We start from the raw sequence: 19856 nt of genomic DNA, 5'->3' as shown, positions 1-19856 counted from the left end.
ATAATCGAATTCCCAAATTCATGGGGAAATTAAAATGATAATAAATGTTCTGTGTAAAGTCTAGGATGTGACCTGCATATCATGACATGTAATGGTAAAATTTACCCTTTTTACTCTACATGTGCATGCCATGCCCCCTGAAGTTGTTTCAATTACATGTACATGCTAATTTAAATGTATGTCTCTGAATCCTTTTTTCTTTTTACAGATTCTGAGGCTTAAAAACAAACATTCCTGAAGTTGGGAATATTCCATGTAGTACAACTTGATGAAGTGTTGAGTTTGAAAGACTGTCTGCCGTCATGGCCTACCTCCTGAAGAGGTTTAGTGACTTTCTTGGAATATCCGACCCTGAATATGTGAGAGCGCCCCCACTGGATGGAGAAATAATCTTCTGCAAGAACAATGTGTGCGTGCATCCGCCATCCGTGCTGTCAACCACCGTGGAGCACCATCCAGGATACCTTACAATCCGTGCCCAGAGGGTCTCTGAAAGACAGACATCCCTTGTGCTCACATGGATCCCAAACACATCCTTGAACCAGAGGAAACGCTCCAGCTGCAGCACCAGCAGTCCCGCCAGAGTGACCTATGTGGATATCCGCAAGCAAATTGCTTTGAGGAATGAAGCCCAGTTGGACAATGTCAGTGGTGATAGCCTGAGTATATTGTCAAAAGAGGAGGAGGCTGTGAGGGAGAATGCCTGTAAAGAAAAGACAAAGGAGTCTTGTCGGAATGAGAGCCCTCAAGGATCGATTCAAAGCTTCCAGGACTCTGGGATTGGAGAGGGAGAACGTCAAAAAATGGGTAAAGACAGTGGTGTTGATGGTGCATCAGGGAATGAAGCTTGTAATAAAAATGATGCGGATAACAAGACAGTTGAAGGCCACAAAGATGAGGTTTCATCTGAAAGTGATGAGCTGTCAACAGAACAGAGACTTGCAGCTCTGCTGAACAGTCCAGGGGATAACCATAGCCCAGTGGGTCGGCCAATTAAATTGGAGCTCCAGACCAAGATGAAGGTTCACCCACCTAAAGATGATGAAGACAAGGACAGTGTCAGTAGTTCCGATTCAGATGACTCCGAGACCTTCAACAACATCCTGGAACGCCTCTCCAACGACGTCCTTCCAAGGCAGATGTCCCGTCGCTCCAGTTCTACAACTCCAACCACCTCCAACCAGGACCCATCCTCCTTGCCTTCCACCCCTAGCCCTGATGAGAGCTTTGATCCCTTTGTCCCGCTCTACAGCCTCCATAGCAGTTCAACCTGCAGCCCCGAGATCCACCCATCTCCGATCGCCACCCACAACCTGACCTTCCCTGAGAACTCTGTGTGCTACCGTGGCAAGGTCATCTGTCCTGGTTCCCCTGCCAGTGCTCCAGCCAGGGACCAAGTCTGTGGAGTGTTTTCAGTTGACCTGTGCCAGATGAGGTCCTTGAGAATCTTCTTTGCGGATGAGGAGTGTACCAACGGACAGATGGTCATCGCGAGTCGAGAGAGTCAGTACAAGATACTGCACTTTCATCATGGTGGTCTGGATAAGATGACCGAAGTCTTTGATCATTGGAAGAACTGCATCAAACTTTACAATCAGGTTAGTGAGAAAAAAAAATTCATTCAGTTTCAAGTTCTTGATTTGAAAGTTAGTCAATGTACAGTCAAAGTTTAGATAACAATTCCCATCCCCCCAGAAATTTTTAGTAAATAAGATTGGAGGGAAACCATGAACTGAATTGTAAAAGTGCAATTTTATGAAGACAAATATTGGTTCAATGCTTCGTGTCCTTTAATTTCATACTCATATTTAATAATATGCTGAGCACTATCAAACTAGCACTTTGTCATTTTAGGAAGTTTCCCTCACATACAATACATGTGCAATTTGGTGGATTCATAATATGGTGCGCCATCTATCAGTTGCAGCCGACAGTCCAAAATTCGCAATACCTAATGGGAAAAAGTCAACATCTGTTGCGTGCTATTGCTAGTGTATGCATGTGATTATGCTGTTTACTAGGGTTCAGGAGGAGGGAGAGAAATTTGCTGCATATTTCTTTGCTAAAATTAAAACCGTTTTTGGTGAATTCTTCCTTCACTGTTGCCAAATCATTTTCATTTTTGAAGCATCACACACTGTGCGCTGTCTGCGCCTGCGCGCGATGTTGACCCCGAAGTTAGAAATTTGGCCTGTCCGCTGCAACGGATAGATGGCGCACCATATTGTGAATCCACCGAATTAATTAAACTGTATAATCCAGTAATACTGGGTAGTTGTTTTTTACATTTCACTATAGGTTCACAAAATGCATATCGCATTACTCCACCTCTGCTATATGTGCTGCTCATGGTGTAAACTTGAGATCTATAAAAGCATTTTTTTTAAGTACTGTATTTGCTGTCGAAATGCCAGGGCTAAGGCACCTCATATTGGCTGGTTATTAATTCATTACAACCAATCATGTGCATAGATACAGTGTAGGTAGAGAGCTGTGAAGTGAGTCCCAGTCTGCCCTCTGCTCATTACCACGCTACAAAGGCCTAAGTTCTCGCTATTGGATTTCCAATTTCCTATCTGATCGAACATCACCTTTTTTTTCTACTAATATCTTTATCCACATTCCTCTGTATGTATGTCTCTTTCCATCTCTTTTTTTTTCTTCTCTTGTTCTGTATTTCTTTCCCTATTGTGAATCAAAGCTACGGTACATGCCATTTTCTCTCCATCACTATTCGCTTCCTTTCTATCGCTTTCCCTTGTATCTGACACTTTCTGTTTCTAGATATTTCTTTTACTTTTAATGTGTGTGTGTTACATTTATGTGTGTATGTTTCTCTCTCTCTCTCTCTCTTGTCCTTTTGTGGTATTGTGCTCTTTCTATATTCCTTTCATCCTTCCTACATTCCTTACTCTCTTTCTCACCCCTGTCCCCTTTTTCTTTCTCTACCACCCCCTTCCTCTCCTCCAGCTCTCTACTCTGTAAATCACTCTCCTATATCCTTCCCTCTTCCCTCTCAGTCTCTTCCCCTCTCTTACCTATTGCCACCATATCTTGTATAGCCTTCTTTTCTCCATCTGCACGTATGCCATTGCCATGCTAATACCACACTCATCTCTTTTAGAGGTGTTTGACTGTGTGGAAGTGGTTCATATGTACACCTACTATGCATGCTAATAACATCATTAAATCTTAATTTAGACAGCCAATTAATTGATCTCTACAATGTGGATTTTATATTAATTAATGTCTATTGCTCAATCCGAATCTGCATTATTCACCGCAGTAGGCCATTTGATTCGAACACTGTTAAATCCAATTTATCATTCATACATTGTACAGGGGGTATATTAAATTGAAATAGAGAAATATTAGGGTAAAAATGAAATTGAGATCGGTCAATCAGCACATGTTTACCCATAATTAAGACAGAGCTTTAAATAATATTAGTTCATAAAAAATATTTAATGCTCATGCATTTGATTATATTTATGTCTTGACTACTTAACATCCATCTAGTATTAATATTTTCAGACACTATGATCTGTTTTTAATTACCCAAGATCTATTTTTATACCATTTATTTGTCTTTTTGATCTCTTGCATATATATGTTGCCATGTACATGTACTGGTATGTTTACAAATAAAGATTGCCATTGATATGAATTCATGCATGCAAAAGTACAGTGAAGGACAGGTATTTTAATTAATGTTTCGATTTAAGAGCTCTAATCAATTCACCTCGTATGTGTTTGGTGTTTTATTAATCTATTACCTAATTAACTGCTCCATTTCTTTACTAGCTGCCGACAATCATGCATTTTCTTCTTGATTTCTTGTCCTGTTTGTATGCCTTTCCCTTTTACTACTGTATTCTCTGTTGTCTTTTTTCTTATTTGCTCTATTAATATTTCTGCAAGTTGACCACATCACTCTTTCTTTCCTCAATATTGGTTTAGATTTTAGTGCAACTACAAACACTCCTTGATTCCTTGTATCCATCCATGTACAGTAGATACTGATAGTGGAAGTTCACAGAACCAGTAGAAAGTCTGTAGAAAGTCAAGATCATTCAATCTACCTAATTCATTCCGGGATGAAGCCGGGGATTACACTTTCCCCTGGTCTCTCTCCTATCTCCCCCTTCTCCCCTCCCTTCTTAATCCCTTTGAGTGTTGATCACCCATTTCTAAGTCATTGTTGTAATCTTCTCTTTCTCTTATTCTTTCTCTCTCTTTCTCACTCCAGTCTCTTGACAACGATGACGGAACAAGTCATTACCTGCGTAAGTTCAACATCATTCAATCCAGTATGAAACCAGAGGATTGCCACCCTGAGGAAGGTCTCTTCAGTGAGCTCAATGATGAACTCTGGTTTAACTACATCAATGATAGAGGCCAGATCGAAGACATCTTCAGATTACGAAAGGTACAAAGAATTCATCATTTTGTAGATGTATACTTGGAATATTTTATTTTTTCCATTATGCAATCGTAAATGAGACCTTAAAATATCTATGCAATTTCAGTTGTCTCTGACTTATTGTTAGAAGTGGAGTTCATGGTAGATGTAGACTGTGTTCATGAATGCAAATTGAGGATTGTCTTGTGGGGAAGGGGGGGGGGGGGTCGATATCAATTGATAAAAAGGTTGTGATAGATTGAGGTCCTAAATTTTAGTCACAAAATAAGGGGCAGATCTGTGACTTTTCAAAAGGGGAGGACATATACATGTAGTTCAAAGTCTATTTGTTATTGAGAAGGCCTTCTTATCTGCAGTGAGCTGTTGATCTACAATTCCAATCATTCCATTTTATAAAAAGAAAATTATTAAATGGATGATTGATAGAAGGATTGAGTGAATGGATTAGGCAAGGCTCCACATTAACTTTTTTTGGTGGTGGCCCGTTCGGGCCACCAAAACCATCAAATAAATTTTTTTGGTGGCCCGATATTAAAGTTTGGTGGCCCGAAAAATATAAAGAAAAACATTAAAAATTAATAAAACAAACTTCTGAAATATTAATTCTGCAGCCACTACCACTAAGTTCCTTTCACTTTATACATCTTGTATGTAAACCTTGTTTGCTGTTATTTTACTTTGCTAATTGATAATTGTTTCTATCGTTGTAAAAATGAAATGATTGAAAGTGAATAAATGAATTGTATTGTTCGCAGGTTGTGTGGACTTTTTTTAAAATCTCTGTATAGAGATAATGGTAAAGTAAATAAATAGTGCATAGCAAACTCAGATAGATGTACAAAACAATGGTTTTTCCTTCCTTCCTCTTTGAATCCTAAAACCTAGATTATGCATGCCCCAAATCCAGTTTATTTCTGTTTTCTCTTTTGCAGCATATAGAAGGAGAAAATCACAGAAAAATATGCTGCAAAATTAGAACAATGCATAAAAGGGAGAAACAAACGAAAATTATTTTCAAAAAGTATATAACAAAAAGAAAACAAAAATAATAAAAGGAATTAGTGAAATAAAACAAAAGAAAGAAAATGAAGAAAGAAAAAAACAAAGAACAGGGAAAAAAAGAAAAAAAGAAAAGAAAAAAATTAGAGAGAAAAAAGAAAAGAAAATTAAAGAAAAATTAATAAAACAAAGTTAATATAAAAATGGGGAAAAGGGGAAAATTAAGAAGCCATTACATATATTTTTAACAGCTGTGGCAACAGTCTATTCTGACTGGAATATAATTAAAAGCCAAGCATATAATTTTCACTTACCTTTTGGGAATGGCACATTTCTATTTTTATATCCTTTAGTTTGTATTATTTTATTTTCAGTAGAAACATATTTTTTAATCAGGCATATTCAATGGGAAGGGGTATAAATGGTTTAACCACTGTAAAAAAAAATGAAAGAAAAAAAAAGAAAACGGCAAAAACTATATTGGAAAAAAAGTGTGAGAAAAGTCCTTCCCTATATTTGCCAAAATGTTGGGAAAAAAAATCACATTTCATATCAATGAAATGCCTTCCCAAAGTATTTACTTTCTCAAGAGTGGTTTAAGAAGTCATTTATAAACAAGAAAGAAAGAAACTGTCTGTTTGTTTAAGGCTAGAAAATACACAGCTTCGAAAGAAACCAAGTATCAACATACATACAAATGCACACGTGGGACTGTGATGTACTTGCCTATGTGTTTTTATGTGCATTAATTCATGTGGAAATCGGTCTTTTTGAGTCAAAAGAGAGGTCATAATTCCTCTTCTTAATACTTGCAAATAATCAGGGTACACCAGATTTTCGTAATATAGACTGTAGAATTTCATTTCATTGGTGTAAAAGGTGACTTTGACTTAGATTTTCAAAGTTCTGTGGAATATTTCTCAGCAGCAACATTTTTTATCGCAGCTCCCTGAGTCTGAATAGGCTGAGCTAGATCTAGAGCACAGCTGTATGCAGTGGCTTCATGCAAAGCTCACGCCAGCCGGCCGGCGCGGCTGGCTGGATAATAGCTACGGTATGCTATAGCTGTAGGCCTAATATGCAAACTGTGTGTGTGTGTATTTGTGTGTAGATCAACAAAAAAGGCGCATGACGAACTGGCTTGCAATTTGAGCTGTAGAAAGTTGATAAATGCGTGCAAAATTGGGAGAAAAATTGCGCTACTTTGAAAATTATTGGTTGCCCGATTCGGGCCACCAAAACTTAACATTTTATCAATAATGGTTGCCCGAGGTGAATTTTTGGTGGCCCCGGGCCACCGGGCCACCGCTAATGTCGAGCCTTGGATTAGGGGGAGCAATAGGTGGGAAGTAAAAGAGGAGGCATAATCGAGATACCTACATGTGTATGTGTTTTGAAAGACATTTTTCAAAAACATTCATGTCATCAAACATGAGATGCAATAAGTCATGAGGCTTCTATTAAAGGTCAAGTCCACCCCAGAAAAATGTTGATTTTGATAAAAAGAGAAAATTAAAAAATTCCATCAAAACCGGATGTAAAATGAGAACGTTATGACATTTTAGACTTTCGCTTATTTTTCACAAAACAGTTATATGTACAATTCAGTGACATGCAAATAAGACAATCGATGATGTCCCTCACTCACAAGTTTGTATTTTTCTCTTTTTATTTCAAATAAACTTTTTGTTGGGGTGGTCTTGTCCTTTAAATCTTCCAAAAGATGCACTGCAGGACATCACTTTTGTAAATGTCACCTTCTGTTGTAATATGGGCTCCCTAGTAAGAGACAATGAAAGCCGTCTTTTTTATCTTACAGGTGATATGATATAGGCATTGGCAATCATAATTCTTAAACTTCAAGTTTGTTCAAACCACCTCGATCAATTTTGTCAAATTGTTGTTTCTGTCTTATTGCCATTTTGTCTATTCTTTGATTAATTCATCTGTAACCAGATTTACTGCACTGTATGCATCCTGATCCAGACTAGTGTTAGACAAAATTGGCACCACCCAACTGGATATTAGACAAAATGGGTTATATTTATGTCAGCAGGAGACCAAAAGGATAATTGATGAGATTTGTGTGCCCATGTACAATAGCCTAAGAGTCATCACCAACTGAAACAGAATTCTTGTTTTTTTTTTTTTTAGAAAAGGAGTACATGTGCATGAAAATGTACACATGTGCATTGACCCCCCCCCCCCAAGTCTTGTCAGCTACCCCCTCCTCTTCAGACCTGTGATCATGTTTTGGAAGCTTTATTACCAGGGTTGAGCTCTAGATCTATCGCTTTTCTCATCAGCCTCCCTTGATCGGCCACTTGTGACCGGTATCTGGTTCAAAACATGAGGTGATTGCTACATGTAGCTACCCTGTGAGAGACCTTGCTCATCTCATTCCTTGATTGGTCATTTGAATCTAATGGCTCTTAGAGGACAGTATGGGATGCATATTAATAAGACAGTGCAGAATTTAGCAGAATATTTGATACAATGCTTGGTGGCCTGGGAATGAATATTGTAACTCCTAACTCCCTGCTCTTTCAGTAGTTACGCAAAGGTTATCTGAATACATTTTAATATATTCTGTGCTATTTTTCCAATAAAACTGCAATTTCCAGTGCAGTAACCTTTTGATGTGGCATACAAGCCATGCTCTGGTGACATGACTGTTTATGCCTCAAAGGTTTCTGTCAAAAGAGGCTCTTTAGCATCAAAGATAAACTTGTTACTCTCTTTTGTCTGATACATTCATCTATTGTATGAACTCTTTTGGTTTTCAGAATATCAATTTTGACATGGCTGATTACATTACTCAAGCGATGCATTAGATAAAATTTATCTGCAATTTTTTAAGTTGAAGCTGAGTTAAAATTGTTGCAATGAGTGGTAGATTATGCTGAGTACAATCATGGATTGAACATATAGACTTGATGAGAGATGATATCCCAGGTCTACTGTATGAACAAGTCGATTCACTTGATTTTCATTGGCATTTTTAATAGTAATTCTCAATGTAATTTTTTTATCATGCCTCTCCTATTCTGTCTCCACACACATCTGTCCCCTGCCCTTGAGGTACATGTAGGATTTAAAATTTAAGATAAAAAAAACTTTAAAAATGAAAGAAAGTTCTTAAGCCTCATTTTGATCAAAACTTGCAATGAAAGCTGGTCTTGTTTTATTTTACATACATTGTAAGAAAGATGTAATACAAATTGGAATTGACAAAAAGAAATATAATTTTGATATCCCTGTTCATGTATAAAAAGAAAGTATAAAGCACAATATGCAAAAATATGTTGGAATCCACACATGAAAGAAAGCTGGAATGTACATACATATACAAAAGGATTCATATCCATATGTTCTACATGTTCTTTCCTGGTTAAATACCCCACATGTATGCATTGCTCCTACTCTAATATACCGCACCAATATCAAGTAGTAATGATATTTACTCAGGAACTTTTTCATTTTTTCTAATGGAGGCATGCATTTTAAATAGTTCACACTGAGGATAAAGAGCACCGATCAGATGAGAGAGAGTAAATGCTAAAAGCTCTATTTTTAGGTTGCCTCGCTGCTCTCTGGTTTCTGATTTATGGACAGTCAACGAGTGCTCGAGGCAGGTTGCAGGGGAATATTATATAAAGTTTTTATTCACAGATGTTATGCTTATAATCAGTTTGACTTGGCTGGTTGGATGGGGCAGGCAGGGAGGGATAATTTATAACGAAGAGTGTTTAGAATCAAATGCATCTATTTATTCACATTTTCTTTAAAAAGACAGGGTTGTCCCATTCAAGCCAATTGGCCTGCTTTTCATAGGAGCCCTGTCAAATTTACATACATATAAACTTAATGTATACAAGAATAAAAACAGTGATTGAAAATAAATAATGACATAAGTAATAAACATCAAATATGAAATGAGTATAAAACATGTAAAATTATATATTAACACAAAGACAAAGCCACTGCACTAGTGGACAAAAATCATTACAAGTAATGAAAAAATGAAGACAAAAAAAAAACATGATGAGACAGTGGTCATTTGGATAGTTACATAGGAAATTTGTTCAAGGGGTCTGGTATTGTCTCAGACATCATTTGATTTCCAAATCTTCAAACGATGCCTGAGACAATAACCAATACTTTTTTTTTCTTTTTTTTTCATTACTTGTAATGATTTTTGTCCACTGCCGTGGACAAAAGTGGTCAAATATGTCTGAATTTATTCATATTTTGTACCCCCATCCACCCCTATTTGTTTGTTTGTTTTATTTTTCACCATGCATAACAAAAATAAATTGACAGATTATAGTGTTACATTGATAATGATACATAGTAGGAATTATAAAGCATAAACAAAATATACTGAACATAAACAAAACATGTTGATATACACAGCATAAAAAAGTCCCCAAATACAATCCACTGGAAAAAATGGACAAAATTAAATCAACTGAACATAGATTTAATTAAAATAAGTACATTTTTTAGCATAAGGAATGTTCAAGAGGCGATAATTGCATCTATTACATGTATTTGCTTTATCATGTTTTGCATATATCACTGAAGAAAAAAAAACATTGATCAACACTGAATACTTATTAGGAAGTGAAAATTAGGGACATGAAATTCTCCATTGTATGTCTAATTGGGTTGCAAGAAACTTTCAATCAAGTGCAAATTTGTGATTTTAATCAGCGGGATAGTTTCATTGGCTGAGCCCTTCAAGATAAAGCCCCATACACGGGTATTTATTGGTTTTCACAGAGTCTGGTGTCAGCAAAATGTAATCAACCCCCATAAAAACTCAAGATAGGGTGACATTTAAGCTTTATTTTATTTTGTCTTCTTGAACATGAAATTTGCCTTGAGGCAATTTTGTTCTGTATGCCCTTCCACATGAATAAGTAATCCAGTTATTTGTCCTATTCTCTGTTTATAACCAGGTTGTGTTCTTTGGGGGAGTCGATGAATACCTACGAAGAGATGTCTGGCCGTTTCTCCTGGGATTCTTTGTGTTTGATTCAACGACTGAGGAGAGAAACGCCCTCAGGGGGCAGAAGAGACTTGAATACGAGGATATTCAAAAGGAGAGGTTAGAAGAAACATTTGATATATGGGGACACATTTAGGATGATGGATGTATGCTGGGAATATCATTGGGTCAGATGCATAAAAAGTAACAATTGCTCCAAGCAAAAGCAATTGCTAGATCAGCCTTAGCAATTGCTCATTTTTATGCGTGTATACAAAATCAAGCAAGTGCCAATCAAAAGCCTAGCAAAAGCAATTGCTGGTTTTTATGCATCTGACACAACGTCTCATTTGGTCTTATGCAAAATACATTGAAAGTATGTTTTTAAAATATTTTGAACTAGTTCAGGATTTGCAAGTCCTCCCTATTTCAGTATCTCATGGTTTATCTTGCAATTATTCACACAAATTTATGTTCCTTGACATGTTGTTAAACATGCAACATTTAAATAGTGCTAATAATACAATGTTTGTAAGCACTGCACACTACATGTATTTACTCAAGTCTATCACACTGCCTTAAAATTGCACACCAATGTACACGTGTATATTTCAGTGTAATTGATCTGTATTCTGGCTTTTAAGAGTGCAAAGGATGAATTTTTTGCTTACTTCTTCATTAATTGGTAATGTTACACTTAAATTTGTCTTGCGTGGGGCCGCCATTCTTTAATTAAGGCCTTTGAATCTTAATACTATAAACTGAAATCAATATTTTTTTTCAGGCTTGAGATGACAGAAGATCAGATGAAGTTGTTTTATCGCAAAGTCCAGAGCACAGTGGACAAGGACGTAGTGAGAACGGACCGTACTCACCCATACTTCAAAGGAGAGAAAAACCCTAATGTAGAAATCATGAGGTCAGTTACTTGCAAACTTACCCCCTCTCTCTCCATTTCTTCTTTATCTATCTCCCTCTCTCTCTCTCTCTCTCTTTCTCTGTCTCTTTCTGTATCTGCCTATCCCAGGATTCTTAGCATCTGAGCATTAAAAGGAATATACTCTTAACTCTAATAACGTTTCTAATTTCTTTATCTTGAAGGCAGTTCATTCTTTAATTTCTTTCTCTATCATTTCCCCTACCCCCCCCCCCCCTCCTCATCTGTTTTTTCCCCTCTCCCTACACCCCACATTTCACTACTTTTGATAATATACAAATACAAAAAATCTTTGTAGAAACATCTTGCGAAAATCGCGAAATCAGTCACTTGGGCTTTGTGTTATAAAGCCCAAGTAATAGTTCACTGATAAATTCTGCGCATATTTCGTCACGTGGCTGGCAGTAGTTTTCGAATAAATCATTTGACAGCGAGTGCTTGTGCCCTTTTACAACGTGTGATTACGTCATTATTACGTCATTGTAGGCAATTACATTTATACCAAATGAAATAGCTATCAAAACGAAAAAAAAAAGTTTTTCGGTAGAAAATCGAGCTAACGCCCTTCTGCCAGCCGTGCGACGATATAATCTTTATAGAAACATCTTGCTGAACTTCGCTACGTACCAACCATCAATTGGATATAGCCAGGGCATGTCTGATCTCCTAGCCCCAGCCCTAATTGAACTACAAGATGATTCAGATCGATTGTACAATTTAAGATTGATTGGATATAGTCATCAACACATTCAGTCCCAGTATCAATCACTTAGTTATGTGTTTACAGTCCCCAGTGACATCTGTACATACTTATCTTTTGTAGAAACATCTTGCTAAACTTTGCTACCTACCAGCCGTCGATGGGATACAGTCAGGGTATGTCCGACCTCCTAGCCCCAATCCTGGCTGAGCTACAGGATGAATCGGATGCCTTCTGGTGCTTCGTTAGCCTCATGGAGAATGTCATCTTTGTCAGCTCACCCAAGGATGAAGACATGGAAATGCAACTGGTGAGTTATGAGTTTCATTAGGTGTAAATTAGGTTTCAGTCCTTAAATTGGCAACAGATTTATTTTTACATACTTTGAGATAAAAATGATAGAGGAACACTGGGATGATATGTAAATAAGGAAATTTATAGAGTAAACCATTACCAAAGTCTGGGCATAAAGAAAGAAGGGTATTAACACTGTCAAGATATTCATTCAATTGTGGGAGCCACAGCTGCCAATTTAATTGTGAAGTCATCATGAATACAGTTATCTCTTCTGTTTTAATTCCACAGACCTATCTCTTGGAGCTTATCAAGTTGATGCTTCCTGAGTTCTGGGATCATCTCATTCAGATTGATGATGCTATGGAGCTTCTGTTCTGTCACAGGTGAGTGTTGAATGTGATCGAAATTTTAATGGCAAGTTATGTTATAAGCTACTAAAATCATCAGGTTTCACTGGATCAATGCAAGTTTGGCGATGACTTCATGAATTTTGGGATCATACCAAGTGCAATTATCATAATACTGGTACTGGTACTATATTGCCTATTATAATTAAACTATTACATAGAGAAGTAAAAATAATCTATAAATTGTAGTAATAGCCATGGTATAGTAGTAGTTTATCATAGTAATAGTAGAAGCAGCAAGTACTGATAGGCCACCACTGTTTTTTTTTTTCAACCACTCTGCTACTACCACTGCTCTAGTCTCTTATTAATAAATTGATAATGATTTTGATATTATTTTATTTCTTATAGTATGCTTTCTATTTCCAGGTGGATTCTTCTCTGTTTCAAGCGTGAGTTCTCTGAGCCTGAAGCACTGAGGATGTGGGAGTCTTGTTGGGCACACTACCAGACTGATTACTTCCATCTCTTCATCTGTCTGGCTATCATTGCTATCTATGGGGATGATGTCGTCCAGCAGTCTTTACCTGCAGATGACATGCTCCTTCATTTCAGCAACCTTGCCATGCAGATGAATGGGGATATTGTGTTGAAGAAGGTAAAAAGGGAGGGGAGATGATTTTTTTTTTGCGGGGGGGATGTGGTGATATCTGTAACCACTCATACTTGTGGATGCACCAAATAAATTGTAAATTTTGTAAGCCAGAAATTTACTTTCCCACCAGACCTTTAGGATTGTATTCTCAAAAGAGGTTTCAATTGTAAAATGGTATAAACCATGGATTATGCAGATTTCTTTTATTACCACGCTTCCATTTTAGTGCCGTATGCCAAAACCACACATTTAATTGGATTTTTCTTAGTGTACGGGATGAAATAAGTAACTATGTGCAAATATCTGCATAGTCCATTACAATTGAAACCTCTTGAGAATACAGGCCTTAATATTCCTTATTGTAACTTATTAGACTAAATATGAAATAAAGACTCATTGATTGATTTTACCAGCAACAGATACAAAACATTTAATTGTGTAGACAATGACATTTAGCATATAGATTAAAACATGAAATGATAGGTAATAATTGGGAGTGGAGGATAGGACAAATGCCAGTTGTAGTCAAGCCTGACCCCTGGCTAAAGAAAAACAAAATATTACCTGTGATAGTTCTTTGTAGTATTCTGCTACACAGAGGACATTTTGCGTAGGTATCATATACAAAATTGCACAGCAAACTGCATTGTTATACCAGGAAAATAGATCTTTTGAATGAATTTTCAAACTTCCTTGTACATGTACCTCCTTCAGACAAGGAATCTCCTCCACAAGTTCGAAACCATTGTACTTGGCCCCATCTTACAAAGAGCTGCGAGTAATCCGATCAACCTCAACTATGGAAAGCCAATAACGTCGCCATACAAAATACATGTTTGTACAAAATATTCTCTCGATGTGATGTGTCTTCAATTAATACATTCATTTTCTTGAAAATTCAGTGTGCTTCTCTTTGTGTACAGAGGACCGTTGTGCAAATTTCCTGTAGAAATAATTATGACACTGATGGATTTCCATATACTTGAGGTTGATGGGATCAATCTTAACTCTTTGTAAGACAAGACCCAGATTCTGTTCACCCTCATCATCTCCATTACCATTATGACGCTCAGGGTATCTATATTATTGGTGCTTGTGCCATACTACCTGTAAACTTATCTCATAGCTTATTTCTTCAAAAAAAGTATCGAACTTCTTTGTACCTCCTTCAGGCGAGGAGTCTCCTACACCAGTTCCGGACCCTGGTACGGATCCCCTGCACCCTTGACAAGCTCTGTAGGACCTGTGAACCAGGCATGTGGGACAGCGGACATTCCCCAGTGGTAGAGTGCGTCGGCATTCACGAGGCAGGGTACAACTGCCCGCACATCAGGTGAAAGAGATAACAATTTTGAAATCAATTTAAAGATTGAACCTGTTGATCAATTTTGATTGATTCCTATTAAGCCTGCGATATATTTGGAACATGCATGTTGTTTGTATGTATACTGTATGGGCAAGAAACAACAACTCTTTTTATTTACCATTTACATGTACTTCAATGGTTTACTCAAGCAGATATATTTAAAAATTACATTACCCCCCCCCCTCCCTGTTCCACATTTTTCATGGTCAGGATGTTTAAAATATTTTAACAATTTTTTTTAGGATACATTCCATACTTTCATAGGAGATATGGCACTTCTTGACATTTCACTACAGGAACATGTTTATGTATTACAGTACATCTTAGATATATGTATATATACTTTTTTTTTTTCTGGGGGGGGGGGTAATGGATTTATGTTAATTGATAATATCACATAATTGTACAGTTATCAGATATATACATGGACTATTTGGTTATCTCTTGACAGTCAGTAAATACACTTGGTATTGTTTGCTGAACAGAACCAAATTAATGTAATGAAGTTTGTTTTTCCCCCTTTTTGCTGCCATCGTATGAAAGCTACTGCAAGTAACTCGAGTCTGCCAGTTTTGTTGATCTAATATACACCTTGCCTTATGTTCTGGTGATCTTATCGTGCAATATTGATTTGGCTGAATAAAAGGCAATTCAACAGTAATACATCAAAATGAGATCTGCCTAAAACTCTATTCAGTGTAAATGTTATATCAATAAACCTGTTTTCCAAAGCTCTTCAAGTTTTATTAATAGTTTCCTCACGGTGTTGTATCTACAATTGATCACTTACAATACCATCCATTGTCACTGGGCTGTTATAAACTGATATTTTGAAATTTAAGGATTTGGAAGATACCTCAGGAAAAGTTTTTTTTTTTTTAATATTTCAATGGTGGCAACCTCATATTGTCTGAAAACAGTCTCATAATTCCTGTAGAGAACTCTTTGTAAGTGGAAGAAGGTTGCTACTTACATAACTGTAGATAGAGCATTTTCTGAGGTGTCCTCAACATTTTTGGATTGTGGAATAAAACATTTTAACAGCCCAGCAGCGATATGCTTTTCCAATAATTGTATTTTAAATTATCTTGAGATTTAATGAAGTTTGATATCCTGGAAATAAACTGGAAATAACAAAATTCTATCTTGTTTCTGATGAATGATCATATTTGAATTTCAGTTGGTGATCAATATCTGTGATTATGTACCAAATTTACAGGTTATTTAGTTCCTTTCTTATTTGCAATATGTAAATCTTGAATGACTGCAAATTTCTACTTTTTCCACAGCATTGCAAGGATTACTATTTAGAGTGGATAGTAAAGTATAAAAGAAAGTGAGGTTTGAATTACACATTTTTGCCTTCCCATTGCATCGCGATATTTTTCATTGTGATTACATCTCAGTGTGTACAGATCGTCATTAACATCTCATTCTTCTGTTGTTTTTATTTATTTTTCACCACCTTTTTTTCCATTCAAAGCTCACACAGGAAGAAAAGATTTCAAATGTTTAAGAGGTAAAAGTTGATTTATCATTTTGATTGTTGCACGAGTAACCCCGCAAAAGTTATTAGATAAGAAATGTAGGGAAAATTTTCTCCAGATTGACCAAAATTACCCATTCATATAACTATAGGAGACCGTTAAAGGCCTTACTCAGACAACCAACTCAGCAAAGAGAAAAAAAGCTTAGCTTCATTGCAAAGCATACAGACATGGATAGATGAATTACATACTTGTTTTATAGTCCCATTCATTACTGGGTTCTTTTATTCTCATAGGCTTTTTGCAGGGAATCACCTGACCCCAGTAGGTGTCGAAAATCAGATATAAGAGAGATTTTAACAAAGTCGTGCAGAAAAAAACTTGTGATTCTTCCCATCCTTTATATTTTTAAGAATTCAGGGGAGCGTTTCATGAAAGGATTTGTCGGACGTTTTATCTGACAAGTCCTGTTTTATCCGACAATTACCATAGTAACAGTACCTCACAGCCAATCAGAATCAAGGAAAGTTGTCAGATCTGACAACTTGTCGGATTAAAATGTTGATGAAATGCTCCCCTGGTGGCCCATAGTGTTTAGGCAGTGCAGCAACAAAAATGTTTTCTTACCATCTTTGTCGCCTCAAATTTTATTGAGACTTTGTTGACAAAATGTTGCTGAGTTTTTTTGGTCAATGTTGTCTGAAGGAGCATTTAAAGTCAGTGGTTGCCCTTCTCATTTTTCTTTTAAATTTCCTGAGAGAAGTTTGGAATCATCATTGTAAATAAAGAAAAATTACATTTCTTATTTTCTCTGAATTGTTGCTACAAACCAAAACAAAAACAAATTCCATGTAATTCGCACATTTATAAAAGATTTTTGCGCAACCGTCTGTGGAATCAACTGCTTACCAAAATGCAAAAAAAAATGATTTTAGTTAATCTATCCTTCTTGAAACAATCCTATGGTTTAGCAGAAAACTTTGCTCTTTTAGATATCTAAGAGAAATATGCGATAACAGTGACTTTGATATTTGTTGCTACTCCAAAGTACTATTTTCCCCTAATTGTATTCATTCCATCTTGAAAATCCAATTAAGTACTCCTTTTCCTTCCACTAGATTGAAAAATGTTATACCTTTGTGAATCCAATTTCAAAGATGTATCTAATTTTGATATACCTCATTTTTCCAAGATTCAAAATTTATATATTTTATTTCTCTTAACAACTTCACTGTTAGTTATTAGATTCAGGAAATTTCTATTCCCTTATGTGGAACTGAAAATGTATAGCAATATGATGCTCAAATAAACATACAACTCTTTGTGATATTAATTTCTGAAATTGTTTTTAGTTGTTCATTGCTGAGTTTTCTTGTGTATTACAAACATAATTTACTAACTTTATCAAACTTTACATTACGTGTTGGATACATGTATAATTATTCATTTCATTCTTTCTGTTGCAATAATTTCCATTGTTAAATGAGGTCTTTCTTAAACTTTGTGTAAGATAGGGATTTTCGTAGAAGCTATAAAGTTTTGAAACTTTGAATCATTGATTTGAATGTTATTAATAGGTTAAATTTAATGGAGATATATATTTGATGAATAAGGTATGTTGCCAAAGAATTGGAAAAGACAACAGGAATATATTATTTCAAGAAAAACTAATAAAAAGAACAGCATTACTTTCATTTAAAGATCTGAATAATAATGATCATTTATGAAGTAAAGAAGTGGAAATAATTTCTGAAATAGACATCTATTTCCATTATTGTGAGCTAATTCCTTTGATGTTAATGTTATGTTTATGACAATATTAACGTTGCGTTTGGTTTTTAACCTTGATACAGATTGATTATTCTCAGTACTCACATTTTTATTATAGATTAAGTTTTTCCTCTTTTTGTTTCTGTTTATTCTGATTAACTTTTCTTTTGAGTGTTCATCTATTGTGAATTTAATTGAAATCAAGAAAATTGATATTTTTGTTGAAATAGCTCAATGAACACATTGTCTTTGTTTTATGTAAACAAGAAATGTCAGTATTATTTCAAAGAATAGAACCCATTCCAGATTATTTTATGATTACAAATGTTTTGTTTGATACTACATGTATGTTTAAACAACATTCCTAACAGAAGGTGACTGTATTTGTAAGGGTGGATCATATTCCAGATTATGGTTATTTCTTGTTTATTTTGTTAAGTACATTTGTTTTGCCATTCCTATACATACATTAATCAGTACCATGATGTTTAAATTTATGGGTGTTCAGGTATCACACTCATTTATATCAGTACCATCAAATATATTAGCGAATAGCATTAAAGTTGATCATAGTTTTGGGTAAACCATATATTTATTGATACACTTGTTTCATGTTCTGACACACAAACCAAATCCACTGTCACAAGTTTGGGAAGATCCAGTGGCGGACTGTGACCCTGAGGAGACAAAGCATTGGAGGGGCACAGCATTGTTCACAAACAATACAGTGCCCCTCCAATCATTGTCTCCTCAGGGTCACGGTCCGCCACTGGGAAGATCCCATAATATTTGTGAAACTGAAAGCATATTTACTAAGGCGAAAAAATTCAACAACTCTCCCTGCTCTGATAATATATACGAGATAGTGTATATTTAGCAAATCCCAGGTAATATTGGAGCACCTGTAGTCCTGTTTGCTGAATTCATAAACATATCCAGTTAGTGTGGTAAAACTGTTTTAATGTATTAATTACATCATTGTGAAAACACAGGATTATCCTCTTTATAGGTTCCAATTTTGGAGTATTCTAATTGGTAGGTTTCATAGGAACCCAAATATGTATACACATAGTGCAGTGAACTTAAACCTACTTGTTCACAACATTGAATGTACTACAGGTAACTCTGCCTAAGTCAACCTTCCATAAGTCAAAGCAATTTTTTAGACCGGGGGGGGGGGGGGGGGCATTTCACAAAGATTTAAGTATGACTTACATGTACATGTAGGTCGCACTTAAATTCTGACACGTACAAGATATGCAACACGCAATCTAAATGATCAATACGCAGTAGTGCACGTCCTCTTCGCATGATCTGACCAATGCGGTCATGCATTTTATACCGCACGCAACGAGGCATTTCAGTGCAACTCTAAGTCATACTTAAATCTTTTGAAACACACCCAGATTATTCAAAACATACATGTGTTATATACCTCTTCTAAATTCGAATGTCTCATAAAATCAAACAGATTTCTGTGGCCCCAAAAGATTCGACTAAGGCAGAGTTACTTGATTTCTGTCTTGCCTGATACATGTGTATCACTTACTTTGTTATTCTCTGTGATGCGAGTTAGGTTTGCCAAGCTCTGTTATACCGGTCTCCAGATATTATACATGTATCAGAAACAGAAAGAGTGCCCCCTACAGGGAACATTTTGCCAGTGTCACTTAACAAAGAGAAGAGTTCATTCCAAGTTGAGCTACAGACCATACATTTACATGCATTTGTATTAGCTCTACTCCCGTATTAATAACAATAATAATAATAGGTATTTATATAGTGCCATCTATCTAGAAATATTCTATTACGAGGCACACAAGAAAAAGAATGAGAGAGTTTGGATGAGTGTCAAAGTACCAATAACTAATACTTTTAGAAA

General features: G+C 36.0%; 1 protein-coding gene across 2 annotated transcripts; it reads left to right on the top strand.

The window, feature by feature from the left end:
- The first annotated feature begins 208 nt into the window (after positions 1 to 208).
- Positions 209 to 16734, top strand: LOC129269416 (TBC1 domain family member 16-like). Of its 2 annotated transcripts, none has more exons than XM_054906913.2 (9): positions 209 to 1598; positions 4250 to 4429; positions 10387 to 10535; positions 11200 to 11334; positions 12176 to 12362; positions 12638 to 12732; positions 13126 to 13354; positions 14524 to 14684; positions 16007 to 16734. In XM_054906913.2, the coding sequence occupies exons 1-9, from the start codon at positions 303 to 305 to the stop codon at positions 16026 to 16028; spliced, it is 2454 nt and encodes an 817-aa protein (XP_054762888.2). In that variant the 5' UTR covers positions 209 to 302; the 3' UTR covers positions 16029 to 16734. The 2 variants fall into 2 exon arrangements, with proteins under 2 accessions (XP_054762888.2, XP_063961810.1); XM_064105740.1 differs by having other exon boundaries at positions 16201 to 16393.
- The last annotated feature ends 3122 nt before the right edge of the window (positions 16735 to 19856 follow it).

The sequence above is a fragment of the Lytechinus pictus genome, chromosome 10 (genome assembly GCF_037042905.1).
Source record: "Lytechinus pictus isolate F3 Inbred chromosome 10, Lp3.0, whole genome shotgun sequence".
In the NCBI taxonomy this organism is placed as follows: Eukaryota; Metazoa; Echinodermata; class Echinoidea; order Temnopleuroida; family Toxopneustidae; genus Lytechinus; species Lytechinus pictus.
Note: the sequence above shows the minus strand (reverse complement) of the source record. Positions and strands in the feature narration are given on the sequence as shown.

What these genes read in the sequence shown, in the direction of transcription:
- LOC129269416 (XM_064105740.1), top strand. Translation starts at nt 303, where the DNA reads ATGGCCTACCTCCTGAAGAGGTTTAGTGACTTTCTTGGAATATCCGAC. An exon ending in AAGACATGGAAATGCAACTG is followed by an intron (nt 12,363 to 12,637) that starts GTGAGTTATGAG and finishes TTAATTCCACAG; the next exon opens with ACCTATCTCTTGGAGCTTAT. An exon ending in GAGCTTCTGTTCTGTCACAG is followed by an intron (nt 12,733 to 13,125) that starts GTGAGTGTTGAA and finishes TTCTATTTCCAG; the next exon opens with GTGGATTCTTCTCTGTTTCA.